The sequence below is a fragment of the Brachycentrus maculatus genome, unplaced genomic scaffold, assembly GCF_059751285.1.
Source record: "Brachycentrus maculatus isolate JH-2025_06_01 unplaced genomic scaffold, ASM5975128v1 h1tg000216l, whole genome shotgun sequence".
NCBI classification, from domain to species: domain Eukaryota; kingdom Metazoa; phylum Arthropoda; class Insecta; order Trichoptera; family Brachycentridae; genus Brachycentrus; species Brachycentrus maculatus.
Genome location: NW_028280967.1, coordinates 2566841 through 2593242, shown reverse-complemented (window position 1 = coordinate 2593242; position 26402 = coordinate 2566841). Strand labels below are relative to the sequence as shown.

General features: G+C 40.2%; 1 protein-coding gene across 2 annotated transcripts in view; it reads left to right on the top strand.

The window, feature by feature from the left end:
- The window catches only part of Tdg (Thymine DNA glycosylase), a 40787-nt gene extending 14937 nt beyond the window's left edge, over positions 1–25850 (top strand). Inside the window, exons 2-9 of one of the 2 annotated variants that reach the window (XM_088264150.1) lie at positions 1947–2984; positions 10388–10547; positions 12586–12717; positions 15150–15380; positions 16544–16737; positions 20589–22742; positions 23465–23559; positions 25127–25850. In XM_088264150.1, the coding sequence (XP_088120276.1) occupies positions 1947–2984; positions 10388–10547; positions 12586–12717; positions 15150–15380; positions 16544–16737; positions 20589–22742; positions 23465–23559; positions 25127–25707 (4585 nt within the window). In that variant the 3' untranslated portion in view covers positions 25708–25850. Of the gene's footprint in view, positions 1–1946; positions 2985–10387; positions 10548–12585; positions 12718–15149; positions 15381–16543; positions 16738–20576; positions 22743–23464; positions 23560–25126 lie in introns of both variants that reach the window. The other variant, XM_088264149.1, reaches the window with a different exon arrangement.
- Positions 25851–26402: the final 552 nt, after the last annotated feature.

Here is a 26402-nt window from a genome sequence, read left to right as displayed (position 1 = left end):
AAATACGTTTGTGGAAAAATTGTATCTACCTTGTGATGTGTACCTGGTACACATTACTTCTTAAAACTAACTACTTCTTATACTAAGTTCAGATTTAGCGTGTGTATGAGGAGATACGTAAATGTAGAAGCGACAAAGATTGTTTGCAAAGACAGTTTTTTTTAGTTTATATGATTATTTACATTGGTTCGATTAACGTTTTTGAATAACCATATCGTAGTCATACAGGAGAAAGTGACCACGTGCATTTCTTACAAAAACGTGATCATTGACTATTTGATATCTTACTGGCTTAATATTGTCCTGAAAAAAATCCCAAAGGATTTTAAACTTGGAAGTATAAAATATAATGACTAGTTAAAAATGACTAACTGCATTGATAATTATTTTCTTGCCAAGCAAAGGTGACTTAAATGGCCCTCCTGAACATTTTAAATTTTGTTAGTTAGTCACTTTCTCCTGTACGTCTACGATATACCAAAGCTTGGTGTGGTGTTCTATTCTCCACACCAAGCTTTGGTATAAAGCTTGGTGGTGTTCTATTCTCTCTGCCTTTCCCTGCGATTTTGTTAATTAGTTAGTTTTGGATGGAGATGTATGGATGTAGAAGAAGCGAAAATTGTATGCAAAGATAGATCAGTGTGGCATTCTATTCTCTCTGCCTACCCCTGGGAATCTCCGTTATTTAGTTAGTTTTAGATTAAGGGTACTCATTCATAGTATCTTTACGCATTGAATAAAAAATAATATTAGCACTAGAGATACAGAATGAAAATACACAATAAATTCACCGATACAATTGATACGCGCCAGTGTGCGACGTAGGTATATTCCTTCTAAAAAACTGCTACGGCTGAGTGCTCACCGACTCTCCTTCGGTATATGGGAACTGCATTTAGTCTACTTTCACTCTTCTTATGCCAAATCCATGCTTCACTTCCATACATTAGGGTGCAAATAAGGGTAAGAGAAATTTAAATTTAAAATTTAAAATTTAAAGAGCTAAATTTTTTTAGCACAGAAAGGTTAAATGCGTTTTAAGCACATTTATCAAACGGCCTACGTATATTACCTATATATATACCTATCTACCTTTTAAGATCATTTAACATGTGATTTTGACAGACCGCCAGCTCTAAATCAAATAGTGATCTGTCGGTACCTCGAAGCTCGGTTGCTCCTGTCACATGCATAGTACGCTTGAAGAGTGATTCCTCGAATTCTCATCTACTTCAAACAAATCCTTAAGACTACTTGTATCGCACTTGATACTTGTAGCACACTGGGATTGCGACCGTACTTCCTTTGGTCTAAATTTACATTGTGGCATTTGATTTATGTCGTATTTGATCTCAAATTCTCATATTTTGTATATTAAAAGCATTGTTAACTTTGTGGTATTGTAATATTACACTCTCCTTATCATTCATCGTTCACTGTTAAATTTATCGTTAACTACCGTAGTCACAAATTACTGTTTTTCAAAGTGGTATTACACAGAAAGTGAATAATGAATGATAAGGAGAGTGTTATAAAATGAAAGGTTTCGTTATTTCAAAACTCTGTAATTGAAAACACATATATAAGAGACACCTCTTTTTAAGAGAAAAATGTTCCGGTCTCTTGAGCTCTCTTATACGATCTGAGTTTGACAGTAATCATTTTGTTTTTTCTTCTTCCAAAACCGACTCTTTTGAGAATGATGCTTTTTGAGGAATCTGTAGTCTTTTTTTTACATTAATTCATTTTTTGCGGGAAACGCCAAAAAACATTGTACAGATGGGAATTGAGTGTTGCGGTTACTTGTGATTAGAATACTGAGGGTCGGGCGACAGACTGTCTGAGTACAATAAGGGTCGGGGTTAGTGAAAAAAAAGCCGAACAATTTGTTAAGTAATGGATTAAAATGTGCGAAATTAATGTCGTTTTTTTTTGTCGTTCCTCAGCGGAGCGCCTCCCGCCGGCGATGTGAGGACCTCGGAGGCCCAGGACGACGGCTACGAGACCAGCAATGGCGGCGAGGGGCAGCCCGCCCCCCCCGCTCCTGCCCCCGCCGCGCCCCCCGCGCCACCCCCGCCCCTAGCCGCCTCCCCGCCCACCATGGAGGGCGACAGGCCTGAGGAGCCGCCCGCGGGGGACGCGGGCCCCGAGCGGCCCGCCGAGGAGCCCCAACCCGAGCCCGAAAAGGAAGAAGAGAGACTGGATGAAGTGGACGGACATTTAGAAAAAGTAGAGAAAGAGGGTCGTTCGGCATCCAATTCGCCAAAAGTGCTAACAAACGACGTGTTAAATGAAGATTCGAGTGCGTCGATTAGAGAGAATATCCCTTCGTCGCCGTGCGCTTCCAATTCGCGGTCGAACTCTTCGCTAGGAAGACAGCCGCTGCCGTACCGAGAGGGCATCGATCTCTCCGCGAACCTGTCCGCGATGCCCGTGCACGAGGACCGAGAGGACAGCTCGTCGCAGTCGCAGAGCTACCCAATCAACGCGACGATGGAGCACCAGATGAACCCGTACGACATGAAGCAGCGCATGCCGCAGCCGTACATGCCGCACCGCGGGCCGGACATGCCCTTTGGCGCGCTCAAGCGCGAGCCGTACGATATGGCGGCGGAGCACGACCCGTACGCGCACTACAAGCGCGACGGCGACGCGTACGCGCGCGAGGGCGCGGACCCGTACGGACGCGGGCAGATGTTTGCGAGCTACAAGGAGGAGGTGCCGTACAGCGGGTTCGGCATCAAGCGGGACGTGAACCCGTACTACGCGGCGGGCGGGCAGGACATGGGCTACAACGGCATCAAGCGAGAGTGCTCCGAGGACCCGTACAGCTTCGTGGACGAGGAGGCGGCCATGTGCACCGTGTTCGGGCAGCCGGGCCACCCGGCCATGCCCAACCCTCTGCACCCCGACATGCTGCAGCAGCACCTCATGCAGGGCGCGCCCAAGAAGAGGGGCCGCAAGAAGAAGATCAAGGAGGAATGGTAAGATATTTGCTATTTTTTTAATCAATCCATGGTAAACTGTAAACCTTTCTCCCCCAAGTGAAGGAGAATGTACATATCAAGTCCCAAACATGGAACCATTTTTTAAAAAATCGCAATTTTTCAATTACTAAAGGGTGACAAATATTTGAATTTAAAAAAAAGTTCATCTTCTAGATTCTTAAATGATTTTTCAACTCCAAAATGTAATACTTAACAATTTCAACAAAACTTCAAATATTTGGGAATTAAATATTTCAATAAACTAGAAGAAAAATAGAAGATATAAAAATTCTTAAGAAAAAAATTAATGCCCATTACATATAAATCTTGAAAAAAAATTATAAAAAAGACTATTATACCATTAATTATATAAAACATTAAACCTTAAGTGTAAGTCCCTCTCCAAGCACAAGAGCTCAGTCTCTTTTTTGGAGAGGCACAGCGAATCTAACTATAAGTTTGCCATATGTATAAATGTTTAGTAACTGTATTATGTTGTACTTAAAAATGTAACTATATTAAATAAATTTAAAAAAATAAAGACGAAGAAGAATATGGAAGTCTGGGTATTTACAGGGCTTATGACCTGTCATAGTCTAATTAAATGACTGCTTTACATTCACATACGGTGTTTGAAAATGATGCGAAATGCATCAAAACATGTGTCACAGTAGATTTTTAGAAATAGTGGTATTTACTAAGTAAAACTTAAATTAAAAATGGATAGATTTTACCACAAAGTGACTGCCTAGAGAGACCCTTTTATTTAGTTGTATGCAAGATCTGAACCCCGGATTATTTTACATATCGGAAGACGCCTGAAAACATGACTTTAAATTATTTGTTCCCTAAATGGAGAAACCCAAATTTGTGACCAAGTATTTGGACACCCTTAAAATGTTGTGAAGAAGAATTCAATTTAACTGTCACTTGGTGGTAATCATCATCATCATCTTCTAAAGGCAGCGCCTTGTTGTGTCAGCCACTTGTCTCTGTCAGTCGCCATCCTCTTGAGCTGCGAATAGGAGGAGACGTCCATGAGCCGCTTCAAATCCTGGAAGTATGAAGTTCTTGGGCGGCCTCTTGTTCGTTTTCCCAAGATTCTTCCTTCGAAGATGTTGCTAAGAAAGGTGCTATGTCTAATTGAGTGCCCTATTAGCGTGGCCTTCCTCTTCAAAATATGATTTATAAGCTCTCTTCTTTCTTTTACGTCCTGCAACACCTTTTCGTTGGACTTCCTTACGACCCATGATGTTTTGGTCATCTTCCTCCAAACCCACATCTCAAATGCTTCAAGCCGGTCTTTTTCGTACTTTTGGATGGTCCAGGTTTCACACCCATACAACAAAACACTCCAAACAAAAGCCTTTATGAATCCTTTTCTTACTTCAATTTTTAAATGTTTGTTTGATAGGAGGCTGTACTTTTTCATAAAAGTTTGCTTGGCTAGCGTTATCCTCTTTTTTATGTCTAGGGTACATTTATTGTTATATGTTAGCGCGCTACCCAGATAACAGAATTGATCCAACTGTTGAATTACTCCATTTCCGAGAAGTATTGTTGGATGGAGGTCAGATTGCTCTTTTTCAACGATCATTGATTTTGTTTTGGCGGCATTAATTTTCAAATGGAACTTATCCAGAGCATTAGAGAGAGTGTTTAACATGTGGTTCATGTCACTCTCGTCCTCTGCTATCAGGGCGATGTCATCAGCGAATCTTATACAATGTATTTGTTGACCGTTTATTTTTACTCCATTTGTTTTTTCCTTCAACTCTTCAATGGCCTCCTCTATGAACAAATTGAATAGATAGGGTGACAGCGGACAACCCTGTCTCACACCTTTTCTTATCTTGGCTTCTTTTGAGGAACCATTAATATCTATGAGAGTGGATTGGTCCTTGTACAATTTGAGGATGGTTCTTCTGTCCTTCCAATCAATTCCTCTTTTCTTCATGACTTTAAACAAGAGGTACCAATCCACTCTATCAAAAGCCTTCTCTAAGTCTATAAAGGTCGTGTATGTTATAAGATTCAGTTATAAGATTGGTGGTAATATCTATACATTATTTTTTCTAAGTTTTACTTGGTAAATACCACTATTCTTAAAAACACGTGTTTCGATGCGTTCAGTATCATTATCAAACACCGTATGTGAAACTTGACTTAAAAAAAAATCTAGGTAGACAATTACATTCCAATTGGAAAAACTCTTTTGTCCTCTGCTCCACATACTGTTGTAATAGATACGAGTGACAAAAATGTAAGCTTGGAATTTAAATAAATAATACTAATGATGAAAAAAATGTTGAATAACATCCGACATGGGACCTAAGAGCAAAAAATCGATGTCGAATGAGATTTAACATTGGACCAGTAAGGGTTAAAGGTAGTGAGATATTAACCTTTTAACCGCGTTCACTTTGTTCTTGAGAGACGCCCGTGCGTGGCGGTATTTTGCCATTTTTTAAATGATTACTTTTATCATGTATTTAGTTAAGAAACAATTTATTTTCCTAAACAAAAACGTTCAATGGGATTTATTGTGCCTTTTTGGTACTCTATAATACACTTGTGTCACATTATTCTTGAAATATATCGTAATATAAACAAATAAGATCTTAACATAAATAAATCAAAGCACGCATCGTGTGTCACTCTTACCCACTGGCGATGCGTAGCGTCGAGAGTGAGACAGATATAGGGCATGATTATGGCGCGGACTAATTACCGACCGCAAGAAAAATCAGGGATCTGTTCTTTTATTTATCCTTGTGATGTTACAAATTATTAGTCAGATATTTCAACAGATGTCATAAGGCCAAGGATTGACGTATTAATTTATCCAAAGTTCCACACCATGAAAAAATCCCTCCAAGTTGAACTGAGGTTCGAAACTTGGAGCAAAGTAAAAACACAAACGGTTATGTCAGCTGCGTACGGGGAATGTTTTGTGAAAACACATACGGTTATGCGAGCCGCGTGGATCCGGTTAATGAAAATATGTTTTTTATACGAATTTTTATGACTAAATTTTAAGTTAAATTTTCATTCCATTTTAAGTATATTCGACACACATAATCAATAAATATTGTAAATTTGAAATAATCACTATGCCCAAACTGTGGGGCCACACACTATCTGACCTGCTATTTTATGGTGCCACAGTTGACGCAGTATGCACGGAGGGGTCAAATGTAAAAGTTGTGTCCTTGAGATATTGAAAACTGACGTCAATGATAGCTGATTTCTCTGGTGAATAATCTCTACAACACTTATCAAGCCATTGTTTGACTTTTTACGATTTTCTCTAATCAAAAAACAATGTTTAATTAAAACACAATAAAAAATTACTGGTATCATACATGATAAAAATAATGAAGGACATTGGTACCATAAACCAAGCTAGGACACAAAATGCCAAGCCCTCTTCTAGTGGGACGGAAGGTCTGCTGATGACAGCCAGCAGTCCGGCTTCTCCTGAGGAGTGCAACGTGGTTTCCTCCCAGCAATGAGCAAATGCTGACAAGTTCCTGATTGGCCCACACTAGATTATCCCCCCTGTTCCCAACACAGATTCAAATAAAACTTTTTTTTAGTTAAAAGAAACAAAAATTCACTAATTGATTTATAAACCTTGTACATAATAGTCCGCCTCCGTGGTGTAATGGTCAGCGTATTTAGCTACCGTGCTGGAGGTCCCAGGTTCGATTCCCAGGGGGGGGTCAGAATAAATATCAGTGATTTTACACTACAATATTTATTTAATATTACTCTGGACTGGTTCCTGAAGCGCATGAGTGATCACCTTGCCTTCATATAATGAACGATCAAGATAACATTGCGTCAATACGATGCAGTGCCCTATGCACCATTGGGTGCGGATAAGGGTTAGAGATACATAATAAGCAAGGTTAAAAAAAAATACAGTAAAAAATCAACGCACTATTTTTTTATTTATTAATTTTTTCGAAAATTACAAAACATTGGTTACTAAAACCGCTGTAACCTGTAAACCAATTGTCAGAATGCCATGAAATTTTTTACACTTGTCGTTTGAAGGCTGGTACTAATCATGCACAGGAGATTCCGACCTGTCTAAAAAGAAAAATGTACGAATCCTGCATACTGCTAGTGAACACATATCGCCCACTCCTTTCAAGAACCTCATAAATAAAAAATCGTCCATTTCCAATTTCTGCATGTTTTCGAAATGCCCAGAGAATGTACTATATCCCAGCTAAAGAGACATATATTTAACTTAACATTTACACGCTACAGGGCGGAAAGTGATGTTTTTGCATTTTGAAAAAAAATATTGTTTAATTATTTAAAAAAAATAAACTAGTTATTTTTCAAATGGAGAAAAAACCTTCAGGTTTAACCTAAAAAGATCTGTTAACACAGTAAAAAGTTCAATAAGTGGCTTGATATTTAGTTTTAATAAATTGTATTATATTTTTAAACTTTAAAAAGTTCTCCTGAAAAATCAAGTTTTTTGATTTATGATGTTTTTGAAAGGAGTGAGCGATATGCACTAGAGACTATGCCTCTGACAAAGAGAAATGCAGAGAAGCTCAAGTGGACACAGCGATCCATGGAAAGATCCATGCTCGGTTTAAGTCTGATGGATAAAATAATGTGGGTACGTGGTTGGCCCAATGGCACTGATCACGGGCACCCACGTCCACTATCTCCTCAGAGGTTGCAATTTATATTAAATGAAAACATGAAAAGAATAAATAATCGAACTTACTTGAAAATCCGCGTTTATTTGCACAGAAGATTTTGGTTTACAAAAATATTATTAAAATGTTACAAAATTTTGTCACAATGAGACACAGTTGTAGGATGTATCGACAGTTCAATTGCAGTTTCGGTGACGAAAGAGAGAATGTACTCGGCTCTCTCTCGCTTATAAGGGCTTGGTGATTTCACATCTTGAATTGCGTGGCATAACTCTAATGGCAATGGGCAGGACATATTGCAAGACAGGACCCCACAAGATGGACTATAAGAATTTTACGATGGAGACCTTGGGAGAACAAAAGAGGTGTCGGAAAACCCCAAAAGAGATCATCCGACGACATAGTCGCTGGGGGGGGGGGTAGAAACTGGCTGCAAGCAGCAACCCACTGAAGGAAATAGAAAGAAAGGGAAGAGGCCTATATCCAGCAGTGGAGGACAGAGGGCTCATGAAGAAGAATGACTAATTACAAATCATATGGCCCTGTCAACAATGTCGCCATATGTGTGTCAAACCGCAGACTTATCGAGTGATGCGTTACATATAGATATGTCGTTCGTAAGCTGAATGATCCAGCGCCCGATACATGATAAATTGTTATAATTTCTGATTAAAATTGCAGATTTTGTACTATTTTAATTAGAAGTCTTGTTAATTTCTTGGCTGCGAACCATTTATAATTACGTGATATCATAGCGGAGCTTGTTATTAGTGAATTACGATAGAATCTTTATCTAAACGAGACCTAACTGGTTTATGAACTGATGACCTCGGTTTTTTTCTTTAAATATCTGCTATCGTCAAATATCTCAATTCTCTACCCGAATTTGTTTTTTTTTTAAAACAAACATTTCGGTGTTAAATTGTGGATTATATATCTGCTAAATGTTTTCGCTGTTGATTCTGATATCCCGTTACAAATGTTTTTTTTTTAAAAATGTTTAAAAGATGACTTATTTATTTCAACATAAAACTATTTAAAACATTTTGAGTGTGTCCAAATACTTGTTTACAAATCTGGGTTATCGCCAATTAGGAGTTATTTTTTGTATCATTTTTTTGACATGTCAACATAGATGAAGAAGAAAGTCTGGGAAATTTACATTTTCATCTCACCATAGATCTATAGTGAAATTCTAGTCAATTCAAGTAATATATTTCAAATTTGAACAATGTATATAGAGGATTCAAGAATTTGAAAAGTGTGGTTGTCAATCATGGGTAGAATTGGTGAATGTTACACATGTGTAAAGTGATGTGTGTAAAGCTTTGTCCGCCTCCGTAGTGTAATGGTCAGCACGCTCGGATACCGTACTGGCGGTCCCGGGTTCGATTCCCAGGGAGGGTCGAATAAATATAAGTGATTTTTTCACTGTAATATTTATTCAATATTACCCTGGACTGGTACCTGAAGCGGAGGGCTGATCACCTTTCCTTCATGTGTTAATGATCAAGATAACACTGCGTTTATATGATGCAGTGCCCTATGCACCATTGGGGTGCGGATAAGGGTTTGAATGAAAAGTGATCACTTAACCAACCTATGGCAGTCGTAAGCCCCGTAAATGCCCAGACTTCCATATACTTCTTCATATATGTTGAGATGTCAAAAATAATGTAACATGTATTGACCGCCCTACACATAGAAACATATGTGTAACGCGCAGTTTTTCCCCGTACGACCTGCGAGGCGCACGAGAAAAGATATCTGTTCCAAAAATATTTTATGCGTACCGGATACACTGACAAATTTTTGTCAGCTTTTATACCTGACAATATTTTGTGACTACAAACGCTGTGATTTTTTTGCTTGTTTATAAAAAATATGCCTGAAAATAACCCGAAGGAGGGTGGTTAACCTTAAAAAAACAAAAGGCAGCCAATGGATCCACAAAAAAACTATTTTATTATCCCGTTCTGAATCCAAATGGTGCACAGGGCATCGCAACAGATCGACATAGTGCTAACTCGGTCATTGACTTGGGCAAGGCCATCAGTTCTGCACTATTAGATTCTTGGATTTGAGATATTCTAGAGATGGAAGGAATCCTTTGAAGAAGAATATGGAAGTCTGGGCATTTACGGGGCTGACAACCGTCATAGGCTGGTTTAAGTGATTACTTTACACACGTGTAACATTCACCAATTCTACCCATTATTGACAACCACGCTACTCAAATTTTCGGAAGTACTATACATATGAACCAATTTTGTAAAGTTGTTCTTGAATCACTAGAACTTCGCTAGAGACATCTATTGGTGAGATGAAAAGAAGCTTTTTATTGAGCAGAAACTCTTTTATTAGTATGTGAGGTCCGAATCCAGGATTATAATCACACACTTGAGAAACGCCAGAAAATATCTTTTTCATTTTTATCATTTTAAGCTTACAATTTGACCAGATAATTTATTTAAAAACTTTTAATTGGAGATAATCCAGATTTGTGAACAAGTATTTGGACACACTCAAAATGCTGTAAATAGAAAGAATCATTTGTATGTGAGGTCCGAATCCAGGATTAAATTCACATACTTGAGAAACGCCTGAAAACATCATTAAATTTTTTTATTTTATTTTATTATTATTTTTAGCTTATAATTTGACCGCTTTAATTTCATACACATTCTCACGTCGGTCGTGTCGTGTTTCCAGCCTGGACATAAAGCAGGAGCCGTGCCTCGACGGGCAGATGGCCGTGGCGAAGCCGGTGAAGGAGAGGAAGAAGCACGACCGCTTCAACGGGATGCCCGAGGAGGAGGTCTGCCGGAGAACCCTGCCCGACCACCTCGCGCAGAACCTGGACATCATCATTGTGAGTAAAGATCTGAATCTTACTATCTCCGCATTTCTTCCTCGTTTTAGTTCCCCAATTATGGGAATATTTTTCAACTATAGGATATATACTGTCTGCCTGCGTAGTGTAATGGTCAGCACGCTCGGCTACCGTTCTGTAGGTCCCGGGTTCGATTCCCTGGGTGGGTCAAATAAATATATGTGATTTTTTCACCCTAATATTTATTCCATATTACCCTGGACTGGTACCTGAAGCGGAGGGCTGATCACCTTTCCTTCATGTGTTAAACGATTAAGATACTATCTTTTGTTAGAGATACAATGCCTTATGCACTATTGGGTGCGGATAAGGGTTAGAAGAAGAAGAAGAAGATGTATTATGTGTGACATGGTGTAGTCGGATAGACGGTCAACTGCGAAACTCACGGTGCGGGCTCGATTCCCGCCAGTTGCAAAAAATATATTCAACAAATTTTTATTTTCATTTCATCTGGGTGTTTGTAATGTATTTTTTACAATATTTGATACGCAGATGAGATATGTTGATATGTACAAACAAACATTATAACAATGATTAAAGAAAACACTTTGTTTTTTACCACTTGAGTTTTATTATAGACTACATGTTTCAGAAGTTAAACTTCCATCATTCAGGTCTGTATAATAACGGTCAGTTATTATACAGACCTGAATGATGGAAGTTTAACTTCTGAAACATGTAGTCTATAATAAAACTCAAGTGGTAAAAAACGAAGTGTTTTCTTTAATCATTGTAACATGTTTTACCACAAAGTTAATGCCGAAACAATAAATAAAACATTATAACTATAAGTACAACTTTCTAGTGGGTCAGGTACTCACTTAATTTAAGGTTAACGCATACTTGACAATTTTCAATAGATATAAAATATTACAAATCAGTGCAACCAATCTGGTAACCTTCGATTCCTGGATAAGACTGAAATATTTCATATTTTTAACCCTGTACGTACCCAAAGACGCCCAACCGGTTAAAATGCACTATTTTATGTCTGTGAAAAAGTATGGTTGTGCCAAAATTAGGCATGATTTTTTAGTTGTATGAGATCTCTACTACTACTACTATCATCACGCTGTTTCCCCACAGCGGTAGGCAGAAAGGATGACTTCTATCTATCTTCTACCCTGACATACACTCCTCGCCTCCTTCACATCCATACATCTAGTCAAACATGCCCTCCGATTACGCAGACTTTTGACACAATCAGATTTTAGGTTCTGATTGATCTGATCTTGCCAAGTCTTTTTTTCGGTCGTCCTGTTCTGTTTTCCCGCTCACATTCGCTACATATATTTTCTTGGTCATTCTCTCGTTATCCATGTCCATACCACCGTAAAGAACTCTCTATGGGGGGAATTTCTTCTCCAATGATAAGTTTAACTATGTGAATGGGTTTTACAGTAGTAGATACTAGAGCAGTCATAACAGTGTTCAGAATTGCCCCAGTATGGAATAGTATTGGAGAGAGCATGCATCTTAACACATAGTTTGCGGGAAACGCTTAAAAGCGTCTTTTACATACTGTTGGTAGAGAGCGGAAGACGCTTGTAAGTTATACAATTTGCTTCTTTTGGTAGAGCCTGAGAGATGCCAAAAAACCTTGTACCTAGCTTACCTTACTACCTACCTCTTCTGCCTACTCTAGTACAGTGTTCCGCAAACTTTTTCTCTTCAAGGTACACTTACCAAATTAAGAAATTTCAGAGATGCATATTTACCATATTATGGTAACATATTTAACATATTATGTTTAATGCGAAATATGAGCCTACCTAACTGGGCACAGGCAATAAAAATTTGGAGCAATTGTGTTATTTTCACAAAACTACAGTTTTTTTCCGCGGCACACCAACTAATCACCACGGTACACCAGTGTGCCGCGGCTCACACTTTGCCGAACAATGACCTTTGTATACCTAGCTTACCTTACTACCTACCTCTACTGCCTACCTTAAATAATTCTCTATGCACTCCACTGCCTGACAACAATGTGTATAATCTTGTAATTTATCCCCAGATTGGAATAAATCCGGGGCTCTTTGCGGCGTATAAGGGGCATCATTACGCAGGACCCGGGAACCACTTCTGGAAGTGTCTGTACCTCTCGGGGCTGACGCAGGAGCAGATGAGTGCTGACGAGGACTATAAGGTACCATACTCTTATAATTATTTTGGTTTTATTTAATATGCATCAGAGTAATTTAGATTTATACAGTGGGTAGGGGTCAGTGTGTTTGACTACCATGCTGAAGGTCCTGGGTTCGATTCCTAGGGGAGTTATCCCTTAAGCGCTAGGATGTATTAATAAGGGTTTTTCCGGTAGGCCGTAATATTTTAAAAAGAGAAGAAGACTTTGTAGTGTTAAATATCGCAGTCGTACAGGAGAAGGTGACCAACTACCAAAACGTAAAATGCTCAGTAGGGCCATTTAAGTCACTTTTGCTTGGCAAGAAAATAAACACCAACGCAATAAGTCATTTTTAAAACGTCAATATATTATACTTCCAAGTTTAAAATCCTTTGGGATTTTTTCAGGGCAATATTAAGCTAGTAAGATATGAAATAGTCAATGATCACGTTTTTGTAAAACAATGCACTTGGTCACTTTCTCCTGTATGACTACGATATGTAAATATGTGTTTCATATTTTAGATGATTAAAATTAGTGCTTGACATAGACTAGAAACAAGCACAAAAGTGAGTTCATTTACACGCTAATTTAGTACGGCGGGCCTGGCGAGCACAGCATAGAGCAGAGAGCAAAGCACTGAACCGGTTGAAATAAATATTTGTTTACTCTTAGATAAAAAGTCGATAATTTTGGATAATGTTGGGCGAAAAAATGATGTTTCAAACACTCATTTCAACAGCAAAACTAAAATTTACACTAAAAAATTTATTTTTGCGTGTGGTCGGATGTTTAAAGTATTAACCCTTTGCACTGGAAAGTTGTTTGATTTGTGCATACCGCCAACTCAATGAAATTTCGAGACTTCTTACTATTTAATTATAAACTTTATAAAATAAAACAACTTTGTTTTTAACCACTTTTTTATTGGGACATGTTTTCTCCAACCAGTTTCGACAAGAACCTTGTCATCATCAGGGTTTAACATGTACAGTTTATAAAATGTGCCACAAAGTATCTGAGAAAAACATTCAAGAAACTATTTGATAAAACTTATACGCTTTTGATTCTAATTTTGATGAGGTTTAATTATATTGAAAAGTAAAAAAAAAAACAATATATTTAAAATATTGAGGATTAATACTTTATTTTGTTGGTGCCATAGTGGCGGCACTCAAGTAGTATGGCAAACTATGCATGCTGCCTCTATGGCAGCACTTCAGTGCTAAGGATTAATTAATTCCTGTTCCACCTAATGTATTTAATTCTTTATTTTTTTCTCCGAGTGTAAATTAGTGTATTTATTGTAAGTTTTTGTGTTACTTTAGTTTTAAGTTAATTGTAAATGAATTTTTGTATTATTTTTAAATAGGCATAGGGATCCTGAGGGGGCTGTCGGCCTCTGTCCATACATCCTCCTCTTCCCTCATAAAACTGCGTAGAGTTTTTATTCTTTAAGAATAAATTAAAATGATTCCTCTATGTGCTGTCCGCCTCCGTAGTGTAATGGTCAGCACGCTCGACTGCCGTACTGGAGGTCCCGGGTTCGATTCCCAGGGGGAGTTAAATAAATATAATAAATTTTTTCACTCTAATATTTATTCAATATTATCCTGGACTGATACCTGAAGCGGAGCGCTGATCACACTTCCTTCATGTAATAACAACGATCAAGATAACACTGTGTTTATATGATGCACTGCCCTATGCACCATCGGGTGTGGATGAGGGTTTGAAGAAGAAGAATGCGAAGCTGATAGAGAGTCCCCCAGGACTCTGTCAGCTGCACATTTGAATATTGAAGCTTGTCAGCTGCACATTTGAATATTACTAAAACCTATCTTTGAAGACTGGATCTTTATTTTTATTTATTTATTTTTTCTTTATTTTAAATTATTTTGCATTACATGACATAAATTCAAATACAAAAAAATATGCATAAAATATAAATATGAATACAAAAAAAGATCCCACAAAGGCATGGCCTGTGTGTGGGTATACAATATAATTTAGGTCATAAACATATCGCCCACTCCTTTCAAGAACGTCATAAATCAAAAAACTTGATTTTTCAGGAGAACGTTTTAAAAGTTTAAAAATATAATACAATGTGTTAAAAATAAATATCAAGCCACTTATTGAACTTTTTCATATGCAACAGATCTTTTTAGGTAAAACCTAAAGGTTTTTTGTACATTAAAAAAATATTTAGTATATTAAAAAAAATTATTAAATAATACCTTTTCTTCAAAATGCAAAAACAATACTTTCTGCCATGTAGAGGGTTAATATTAAGTTAAAAATATGCCTCTTTTGCTGGGATATAGTTAATTTTCTGGGCATTCCGAAAACATGCACGGCTAAAAATGGACGATTTTTGATTTATGACGTTCTTGAAAGGAGTGAGCGGTATGGTGTGATGTTTGTTGTAAAATGTTGTCCTTCTGTTCCAGCTGTTGCATTTCGGCATCGGGTTCACCAACATGGTGCAGCGAGCCACCAAGGGCTCGGCGGACCTGACGCGGAAGGAGATCAAGGAGGGCAGCCAGGTGCTGCTGGAGAAGCTGCAGACGTACCGGCCCAAGATCGCCGTCTTCAACGGGAAGCTCATCTACGAGGTCTTCAGCGGCAAGAAGGACTTCTGCTTCGGCAGGCAGCCCGACACCGTGCACGGGACCAACACGGTACGTCCAAAAACTCGGTCTGATGATTAAAGCAGTGTGGTGATTAGTTAATTAACTAATATTGTTGGGTAATATATCCAATATTCAACGAGGTTTATTGGATTCTTCTTCTTTCTGTGCCACTTCTAACAAAGATCGGCGATCATCATGGCTATCTTCACTTTTGATGCTGCAGCTCGGAAAAGAGATTTGGTGCTTCTGCCAAACCATTGTCGTAGGCTTTTCAGCCACGATATCCTTCGGCGTCCTTGAGTTCTTCGTCCCTCAATCTTTCCTTGTATGATTAGGTGGAGAAGAGGATATTTTTCATTTCGCATGACGTGTCCGAAGTACATCAGCGCACTCTGCTTGATGGTTGGTAGGAGTTCCTTATTGGTATTCATCCGTCGGAGGACCTCTAGGTTGGTGACCCGATCACGCCGTGAAACTCGCAGGATCTTGCGATAGAGACCCATTTCAAACGCCTCTATTCGGTTTGATTTCTACTTTTATTTATGTACCTATATGTTAATACGTGACGCGTTTCGTGTTATTAAGACATTATCAAACACTCGAGTGTTTGATAATGTCTTAATAAGACGATACGTGTCACGTATTAACATATACATAAATAAATGTAGAGTTCAATCCAATAAACCTTGTTTAATTTTGGATATATTACCGACAATTCAATATGGAATTCTGCCAACTGTATGCAGTTACAATAAATAAATAAATTAATATATTAAAAAAAAGGAATAACCCGCAAAGCCTCTATTAGAGGTTTGTCTGCAGGTTGGATAGTAAGGGTAGGGAAGGTAAATGTGAGAAATACATCACAAACACCCAGACCAATTAAAAATAAATCATTCTTGAATTTATTTTTCACTTGGCTGTAATCGAACCTGCGTCGCCCAACTACGCCGCGGCGCCTGTCTAATAAATGTGGTATTACGATAAGGAGAAAGCAAAACTGTTAGATTATTCTGCTTTCGTTTGATATCGGATGGCTGCCGTTAGTCGGCGCTTGTTTGCGAGCTGGAAAGGACGTGGAATCTGTGAATCAGCTAATAAGCTGCTGCGTACTAAGATTTCCATTCAAATATGAACTGGTGTTTTTTGGTACCCCGCTTCGGATCACGTGTAATTTTTGGATGATATTTAAATATTGTTGTCCATTCCAGTACATGTGGGTGATGCCTTCGTCAAGCGCGAGGTGTGCGCAGTTACCGCGCGCGGCCGACAAGGTCCCCTTCTACTCGGCGCTCCGCCGCTTCCGAGATTACCTCAACGGGACGCTGGCGCATGTGGACGACGCCGAGCTGGTCTTCCCGGACACCACGTGCCGGCGGGAGCGCGAGGAGAACGAGATCCGAAGGTTGGATATGTTTTATTTCTCACCCTGCTTTTGTGGATATACTCCTTGTTTTGCATGTTTTACAGACAGCCGAATTTGGCCAAGATGGTAAGGATTTCTCATATCGCTCACTCCTTTCAACAACGTCTAATATCAAAAAACTTTTCAGGGGATCATTTTTAAAGTTTAAAAATATAATAAAATCTATTTAAAATAAATATCAAGCCACTTATTGTACTTTTTACTGTGCAACAGATTTATTTAGGTAAAACCTGAATGTTTTTTCTCCATTTGAAAAATATTTAGGATATTCAAAAAAATTATTTAACAATACCTTTTCTTCAAAATGCAAAAACAACACTTTCTGCCCTGTAGCGGTAAATATTAAGTTAAAAATATGCCTCTTTTGCTGGGATATAGTACATTTTCTGGGCATTCCGAAAACATGCACAACTAAAAATTTAAAATTTTTGATATATGACGTTGAAAGGAGTGAGGGATATGTCACATTATTTTATGTTTCATCACATAATTTGTTCATTTTTATCCAGGGGGCCACACAGAGTGTCCATACATTTATATTACATGACAAACATGAAGGTTATCCAATTCACAGAATGTAAAATCCAATCCATGATTGGAGTTTAATTTAACAAATGCAACCTCTTGACCAAACACAGCATGAGCTAAAAATAACTAACATGGCGTTCAACGTCACATTTTTTTATATTACACAATACTTGAAAAAATGATAAACCTGCAAAGCCTCTGTTTTAGAGACTTGTCTGCAGGTAGGATAGTAAGGAAAGGGAAGGTAGATGTGAAATATACATCCCAAACATAGACCAATTGATATATATTTTCATTAACCTTTCCGGGAGTATGGGCGTAAATGAACGTCGGTGCGTATTTTCCTTAAAGGAGTATCTACATTAATGAATGTCGAAGTCAGTTAGTATGATGTAACTTGTATAGCAATGACATCTTTGGATATTTGTGTGTAATTTTGTCATATTTAAAAATTATTTCAACATAATTTCTATCTTCATAATACATCAATTTAATGTAAAAAGAATCCACTACCCAGAGAAAGTCGGACATCAATTTTTGTACTCCCGGAAAGGTTAATTGATTTGGCAGTCACTTTGTGGTAAAATCTATCCATTTTTAATTAAAGTTTTTCTCGGTAAATACCATTATTTCTTAAAAACTATTGTGACACGTGTTTCACACGATGCATTCCGCATCATTATACCCACACATGCATCACATATACACTCACACACACCCACCCTGTCTTATTTTTCTCTCAACACACAACAGTATTCATAACATATTATATGTGGAATTCTTTAATTGGCTTTTATCATTGTCAATCTAACTATTTTTTTATGTATAAGCTATATAAATTCCAAACATATAAAATAAAAAAAATCATACCGTGTTTGAAAATGCATCGAAATATGTCCCACGATCTAGATTTCAAGAAATTGTGGTGTGGTATTTATTCAGTAAAACTTAAATTAAAACTGTTAATTTTTTATGTGATGAAATGTGAATAACCTTAATTCATTTTTTATTATATATTTGTTTTTATTTTTATTAATATGATAAAATACATATTGGAAAAGTACATTAATTCAGCCTCTCTTCTTTCTGGCCCCATTCCGACTTATCGTCTTGTAGACTGTTGGGGTCAGCTCTCCTCGTCCTCAGGCCATAGGTCTTTCTGTCATGGGCAACGTCACCTAGGTCATGCCTTCAAATAATGTTTTTTTTGCAGCATCCATGAATTCTTTGGTCTTCCTCTAGATGTCTTTCGAGGAAGATCAATGGCAATCGCCTGGTTTACAATATGTTCAGGTTCTCTACGTCCTATGTGCCCATACCATCTCAATTGCCTTTCCCCTACCTTACTATTGATGCCTGTTACAGCCAGGCTTCCGCGAATGCGTGAACTCTTTATTTTGTCTCTTCCTGGGCAATCCAGCTGACCATCTAAGCGTTCATCAATTGAGCGATTACAACTAATATGTTCGATTTAGCGATTGCAACTAATTACATGGAAGCCAAACTGGCAATTCATAACAGACTGCTAGCGCCAACACTAATGAATACTCGAAAAAGAAGGGGACATCAGCTTGATTTGTATCTTATCTTCTATCTTATTAGATTTCATCGGTATCTTTTTTTCTTTTATTTTTGTTTAGTGTGACAATCATTTTTCTTTTTACTATTGTCCTCACCCAATGGTGCATAGGGCACTGCATTAAATTGATGCGATGTTGACTTGATCGATAATTGTGTGATCAAGCAAGCCCCCTTGAGGTAGTATTTTACGAAAATGGCTCTATATAAATTATCCTAAATTATTATTATTATTAGTCTTACGCTTCAGGTACCTATCATTCCAGAATAGTATTAAATAAATCGTAGTCATACAGGAGAAAGTGACCAAGTGCATTGTTTTACAAAAACGTGATCATTGACTATTTGATATATTACTAGCTAAAAAAATCCTAAAGGATTTTAAACTTGGAAGTATAATATATTGACCTGTTAAAAATGACTATAACTGCATTGGTGTTTATTTTCTTGCCAAGCAAAAGTGACTTAAATGGCCCTCCTGAACATTTTACATTTTGTCAGTTGGTCACTTTCTCCTGTACGACTACAAAATATTACAGTAAGAATATCCTGAAATTGACCCCGCTGAGAATCGAACCCGGGACCTTCAGCATGGTAGCCAAATGCGGTAACCACCACACTATCATAGCCGACTGAATTAATGAGCTTTTCCAGTAATTGTAAAAAAAAACTAAACAGCTAACGACTGACTGCGAATTTCTTTTCAGCCATTATTTCGTCAACTCATCTTCCAATAACTCGGCACTCGTCAAATTTAAACTGAAGAAGAAATAATTTTTTTAATCTTATAATTTCCAAATTTATAAACGCTTTGTATGTATGTAAAGAGTTTTTAAAATATATTTTTGTTACGCTTTTTTGTTGTTGTTTTTTATTTTTATTTTTTCTTAACACCGTTTCCTGCTTCTATATTTATATTAACTGATTAACGTCTATTTTTCAAAATCCGTTTATATATATATATATATATATATATATATATATATATATATATATATATATATATATATATATATATAATAAATAAAACCCTCATCCGCACCCCAATGGTGCATAGGGCACTGCTTCATATGAACACAGTGTTATCTCGATCGTTTACACACGAAGGAAAGGTGATCAGCCCTCCGCTTCAGGCACCAGTCCAGGGTAGTATTGAATAAATATTACAGTGAAAAAATCACTTATATTTATTTTACCCCCCGTGGGAATCGAACCCGAGACCTCCAGAACGGTAGCCGAGCGTGCTGACCATTACACTACGGAGGCGGACAAAATATATATATATATATAAATATGCCGGTAGCCGGTAGCGTTGACTACCGTTACCGTTCTGGAGGTTTTGGGTTCGATTCCCAAGGGGGATAAATAAACAGGTCTAATAAATATAAATGATTTTTACACTCAAATATTTATACAATATTACCCTGGACTGGTACCTGAAGCTTGAAGGGGGGCTTTCCTTCGTTTGTTAACAACCAAGATAACACTGCGTTTATATGATGCAGTGCCCTATGCACCATCGGGGTGCGGATAAGAATGAATGAATGAAATTTACTTTTGTATTTTTTTGTACAAAATCGTTAGTAATATTAGTAAATGTATAACCACTCACCAAGATTTTTGTCTACTGGTTTCAAGATGCACCCCGTAAAGGGACCATTTGAATGGGTTATAACCCGTGCTTAGTTTTATGAAGTACTAATGCGATGTAGAAATAATTGCAGGCTGCTCGGGCCCGACACGCCGTGCGAGATGATGGTCCTGGAGGACGGGACGGAAGTTCCCGTCAAGAAGAAGCGGGGCCGGCCCAAGAAGGTCAAGCTGGAGAACGGGGAGGTGCTCCCGCCCACCCCCAGGGCCCCGCGAGCCCCGCGCCAGACCCAACCGCCCGTGGAGGGACTCAACGGCGAACAGCCGCCCAAGAAGAAGCGCGGCAGACCTAAGAAAGTCCGCCCGGAAGACCAGCAGTTCCAACCGCAGAACCCCGTCCCTCTTGCGACGCAGCCGCTGCCTAACATGCCACTCAACCAGCAACTCCACGGGGGTCAGCTGGACGGCGGGTATCCTCAAGGCCTCTTGGGAAACCGAGACTACTCCCAGTCCTCTCTCGGCATGGAAGGCGGCATGATGTACCAGGGCAACATGGCCCAGAGCAATCAGGCCATGAGCGGAGGGAGCGCCGTTCAAAACCAGAACCTGCCGCCCGTGAACATCCCCGCCACTTCCCCGTACTTCTCTCAAGGGCCCGGCGACGACCAGGGCTCCCTGGGCGGCGTGCGCTCGCAGCCGGGCTACGGGCAGAGCCCCGGGCCCTTCTCGCAGAGTCCCCGGCCGCAAGGCGGGTACAGCTCTAGTCCCAGACCCGCCGGATACTCGCAGAGCCCGCAGAGACACCAAATGGGGTATTCCAACTCCCCGGCGCATCAGCAGAATGTCTCCCTACCGTTTTCTCAATCGCCCGTGCCGCAGAGCGCGCACTACAGCCAGAGTCCTCCACTCAGACCCCACAGTCAAAATCATAACTACTCACAGCAGAGCCCCGTTCCCGGACATCCGTATTCCCGATCTCCGGTGCCGCAGAACAACCCGCCGACGTACTCGCAACAGAGTCCCATGTTCGCTCAGAGCCCCGCCATGCCGCATCCGTATTCGCAGAGCCCCGTGCCCCAGAACCAGCGATACTCCCAACCTAGCCCCGCGTCGCAGAACATGGCGTACGCGTGTCGGTCCCCCGGCCCCATGGGACACTCCTACCCCTCGTCCCCCCTCCCCCAGGGCACACCCTACCCGCAGTTGAGCCCCAGAGGCAACCCGTCGCACCCCTACTCCCAGTCTCCGATACCGCAGAATTCTAATATATACGCCCATCCGCAAATCATGTCTCCGGCGCCCCAGTCCCAGAACTACCAGCAGGGGGCGCACGGCAGAACCCATCCGTACTCTCCCGCGGGACAGCAAGGCCCGCACTCCCTACCGCACCATCCCGGCTACGGGCAGAGCCCCGTGCACCAGCCGCAGGCGCGGCAAAACGCGTACAACCAGAGCCCCCCGCAAGGGCAGAACATGTCAATGAACTCGTCGAATCCTAGTCTATCGCAGCAGCAGCAGTATCACTCTGATCTGTCCAGCGAAATCTCCGCGGCAATATCGTCTCCGGGGCCCGCGAGTCCCGGCATCGGGCACATAGACTTCGAACCCCCGATTATCGGGAACCAGATCCAGGCGCAGGAGGCCGAGAACAGCTCCAGCAGGAGCGTCAGCCAGAGGACCAGCCCCGGGGGCGACCAGATGAACTCCAACGAGATGAGGCAGCAGAACGCGGCCATGGTGTCGGAATCGGACGCGTTGAACGCGATCGGGGACATAAGCCACGCGAGCAACGACAGCAACGACATAATGGACTCGTGCGCCAATTCCATGATGCAGATGTCGAATCGGCAGATCGGCGGCGGGCAGAACCGGCATTCGGCGCTCAACCTGATTGGCCCGTCGTCGTCGTCGAACACTTCGTCCCCGATCCCTGCGGCCATGGACGCGAGCAAGGCGGGCTCGCAGCAGGGGTACGGGCAGGCCATGTACGGGCAGGGCTCGGAGGAGGCGCAGAGCCCGGAGCAGCGGCTGGGGTTCCAGGTGCCCACGCCGAGCGGGTCGGGCAACTCCTCGTACGGCACGGCCACGCCGGCGGCCGCGGACCTGTCGGGCGTGGCGCGCCACTCGCCGCGCGAGCAGGACAACGCCAGCGTGGCCAGCGTGTCCTCGCAGCAGGAGCGCCTCGGGGGCTACCCGCTCGGGTACGCCGAGAGCGCGGGCAGCCCGCGCCAGCCCGACCTGCTGGCGCACCACGCCGCCTCCATGTACCACTCCAACCCCTTCACCAGGTAAACACTATTCTATACTATGTACCTACTTACTTACTATTCTACCAAAAAATATCTGAGATAAATGCGGTTAATCATCGCAACATATTGAATTAACCAACATTTCTTCAATAAAACTTTCCATTACTTAGATATAATATAGGAAAAATAGATTATCATTTTGGGTGATAGAATATTTGTTATAAGCTAATATTTTTTGGGACAGTCAGTTCTTATCCTTCATTTATGACGGTACTCCAAGGGTACTCCCACTTTTTGTGACCATATTTTTTCGTTTTGTGGACCTATTATATTTCAAAATTTTGTGATATTAGTGTTAGTACATAGTTAAAATAACAGAAATTGCATTTTATGTGTTTATAATAAATATTCTATAGTTAATCCGCCATGGAAAACGATGAAAGTTACACTTTCAAGTTCAGTTATAAAAACGAATGGTCATACGAATTGCCAGACAGAGTGTCCCAAAATTAGGGAACCAAAATATTTATTTTAATGGTAGAAAAACGTCACATTTTTTTGATCAGAGTAGCTGATCAGTTATGAGAAAAAATGGTCCGAGTGGAAAAGGTCAAAACATCTTGCCTCTAAACTCTCTCGACCCATGATATTTTGAGGATTCTTCTATACTTAGTACTTCAATCCTGTTTGTGGTAGCTTGGATACTAGTCCATAGTCTGTTGCGATAATATATATGGTAATAACACATGCTTGTTTTACAGGATGGGATCAACCCCCCCCTCACAGTCCCCCTTCTCGTCGCAGGGTGGGGGAGCGTTTAGGGGATTACCGTTAGACCACTCGTCACCACAGCAAGGTAATATATCATATTAAATTCATCAATCAATTCAATAGGTACTAATCTTCTTTCATCACTGCACATGCTAAGGACACTGTCCAAAATCCTATGTAGATCATCTAGTCCAGGCCTGGCCAACCCAAATAGCATCTCAGGCCGCATCGATGACTTAAAATTTTCCCAAGGGCCGCATACAGACATTAGATTTTTTTATAGTAACGAATTTCATATTTATTGATTTTGGTGACTTAAAATTTTCCCAAGGGCCGCATACAGACATTAGATTTTTTTATAATAACAAATTTCATACTTATTGATTTTGATGACTTAAAATTTTCCCAAAGGCCGCATACAGACATTAAATTATTTTTTATAGTAACGAATTTCATACTTATTGATTTTGATGACTTAAAATTTTCCCAAAGGCCGCAAACAGACATCAGATTTTTTTATAATAACGAATTTCATACTTATTGATTTTGATGACTTAAAATTTTCCCAAAGGCCGCACACAGACATTAGATTTTTTTATAACAACAAATTTCATATTTATTGATTTTTTGTAAGTACATATTATAAATAATTTGAATGCGGAGGTAATCAGAAAGTAAAATCTTGGTAATTGTGAAGAAAGAAAACGTTGCTACGACCAGAAGTGAGTAGAAAACATACAATGAACCAACAAAAAATGTATTGGTATAGTATGTAATAAACATTTGAAAAATTTTTAACAGTCAATATTATTAATTAGGACACATAAATCAAACAATATTTACATTTTTATTTTAATAAAAACCAATTTATGAGTTTCTCTTCGCTTACTTAATTTGTCTAAATCTACTTCAATAGTTGAAGTTGCACACTTTAACTGGTTTCCGAGATTTTTTGAGATTGCAATGCCGAAGAGCGTGCGAACGGATATTGTTCACTGTTTTTATAACAACATGCATGACTTGGCTCATAGAATACTTGAGGGCATAAATTTTGTTGATGCATCAAACCGTGTATCGCAAATATATCACTGGTTTAAAAATATATTCTTCATACATGGCCGCGGGTTGGGGGTTGGCCACCCGTGATCTTGTCGAAGGATAGGGATCCTTTTCATTTGTAAAAGACACATTCAACATTAAATCGAAGCGTGAAACGTCTATCAATCATTTTGTCCGGAATACACAGCTGTTTTAGATACTCTGGAGCCATAGTATGCATTGATTTACACATGAGTAGACAGAGTTTATACTCAACCCTTTTGAAAAACTGTATCCACTACCTATAATTGGTTAAGTAGTGGGGTGATGTGCCTGAATTTCTTACTAATGTCCAAATATATAATAAAATTTGTAATAGTCAATTGTGAATTGTGGCTGAGATAATACTGAAATTGAGGATGCTATTGTTTAGTTATGTGAACAGACATTATCCAAAAAAAACTTGTAGTACAGATACTACATTGTAATAAAGCTACTACTTTCTCGCCCAAAATCATTGTGATTCATCAACTTAAAAAAGTAATTTAAATTATAAATATATATGAACACAGATCTGTCTTTTTTCAACGCAATGTTTCTCTGAATGTTTGTAGGTCCCGTGGACTACGGATCGCCCGTGAAAGCGTCTCCCGGCACCACCAAGCAGCAGGACGTCTCCTCCAAGAGCCTCTCCGGGCTGGAGTCGCTGGTGGACCAGATCCCCTCCATCGCGGACGGGGGCCCGCCGCTGGCGACGGAGCCGCCGGCGCTCGCGGGCCCCGCCGCGCCCGCGCTGGAGAACCCCTACGCGCACGCGCCGCTCTACAACCCGTACCCGTACCAGCCCACGCCGTACGCGCCGCCGCCCGTGGCCAACAACGGCTACTCCTCCTTCGTGGGCTACCCGGGCGGCTACGGGCAGCTCATGCGGCCCACGCCGGGCTACCTGCCCGAGGCGCTGGGCTACCACCCGCACTCGGGCTACGCGGGGCTGGGCGCGCAGCAGTACGCGCCGGGCGCGGGCTACGGGCCCGCCGCGCCGGCGCCCAACTACTCCTACTACAACGGCTACCCGCCCTCCATGCCCAACGCGGCCGCCAACATGCCCACCTACCTGAGCTCGCACGTGCTGGACCACATACACAAGAACGCCGCCGCGGACGCCTCCTCCGTCAGCTTCGGCGGCTTCTGCTAACTGCCGCCGAGTGATAACGCTTGCCGTTTCTATTTGTGATGTACGCGAACACTTAACTTGACCTTTCCCTCCCGGTGATGTGTATTTACTACAAATCCACTTTCAAAATGAGAATATCAACATGAAACATTTATTTATTATTACTTTTTACAATACGTCTTATGGATGAACGTCTCACTAGAACTGTGACGAGACGTTCATTTACCTTTTAAAAAATATTATTTTGAATTTACAAATATTACAGCATAAAATATAAAATAAAGTTATGTTAACAAAATTAGTACAATTTAGTATATACGAGATCAAAAATTTTGTATTGGTCCTTAATATAAAGTTATTCATTTGCAGCGACGGAAATAAATATTTTGTGAAAAAATCAGAGATAGAATCGCCAATACTCAAACGTTTCCCAGTGTGTGCGTGCGTGGATTGCTTTACGTACACGCGGCTTGATACTGTTTCCGCCGATCTCCTTTTAGAGGCGCAGGTCATTCTCCGCGGCGGTAGTGTCGCTAGCCAGCTATTGCGGCTACTTGCGATGTATTTTTTTCTCGCTCAGATACTTACCAGAGCTGACATTACAAAATTCTTACATAACTTCAACTATGGTCAATAAGAGCAACATTCAAGAATATTCTCATTTTCATATGGTGTACAAAATACATATCACCGTTGCACGCGGAAGTTTTTAGCAC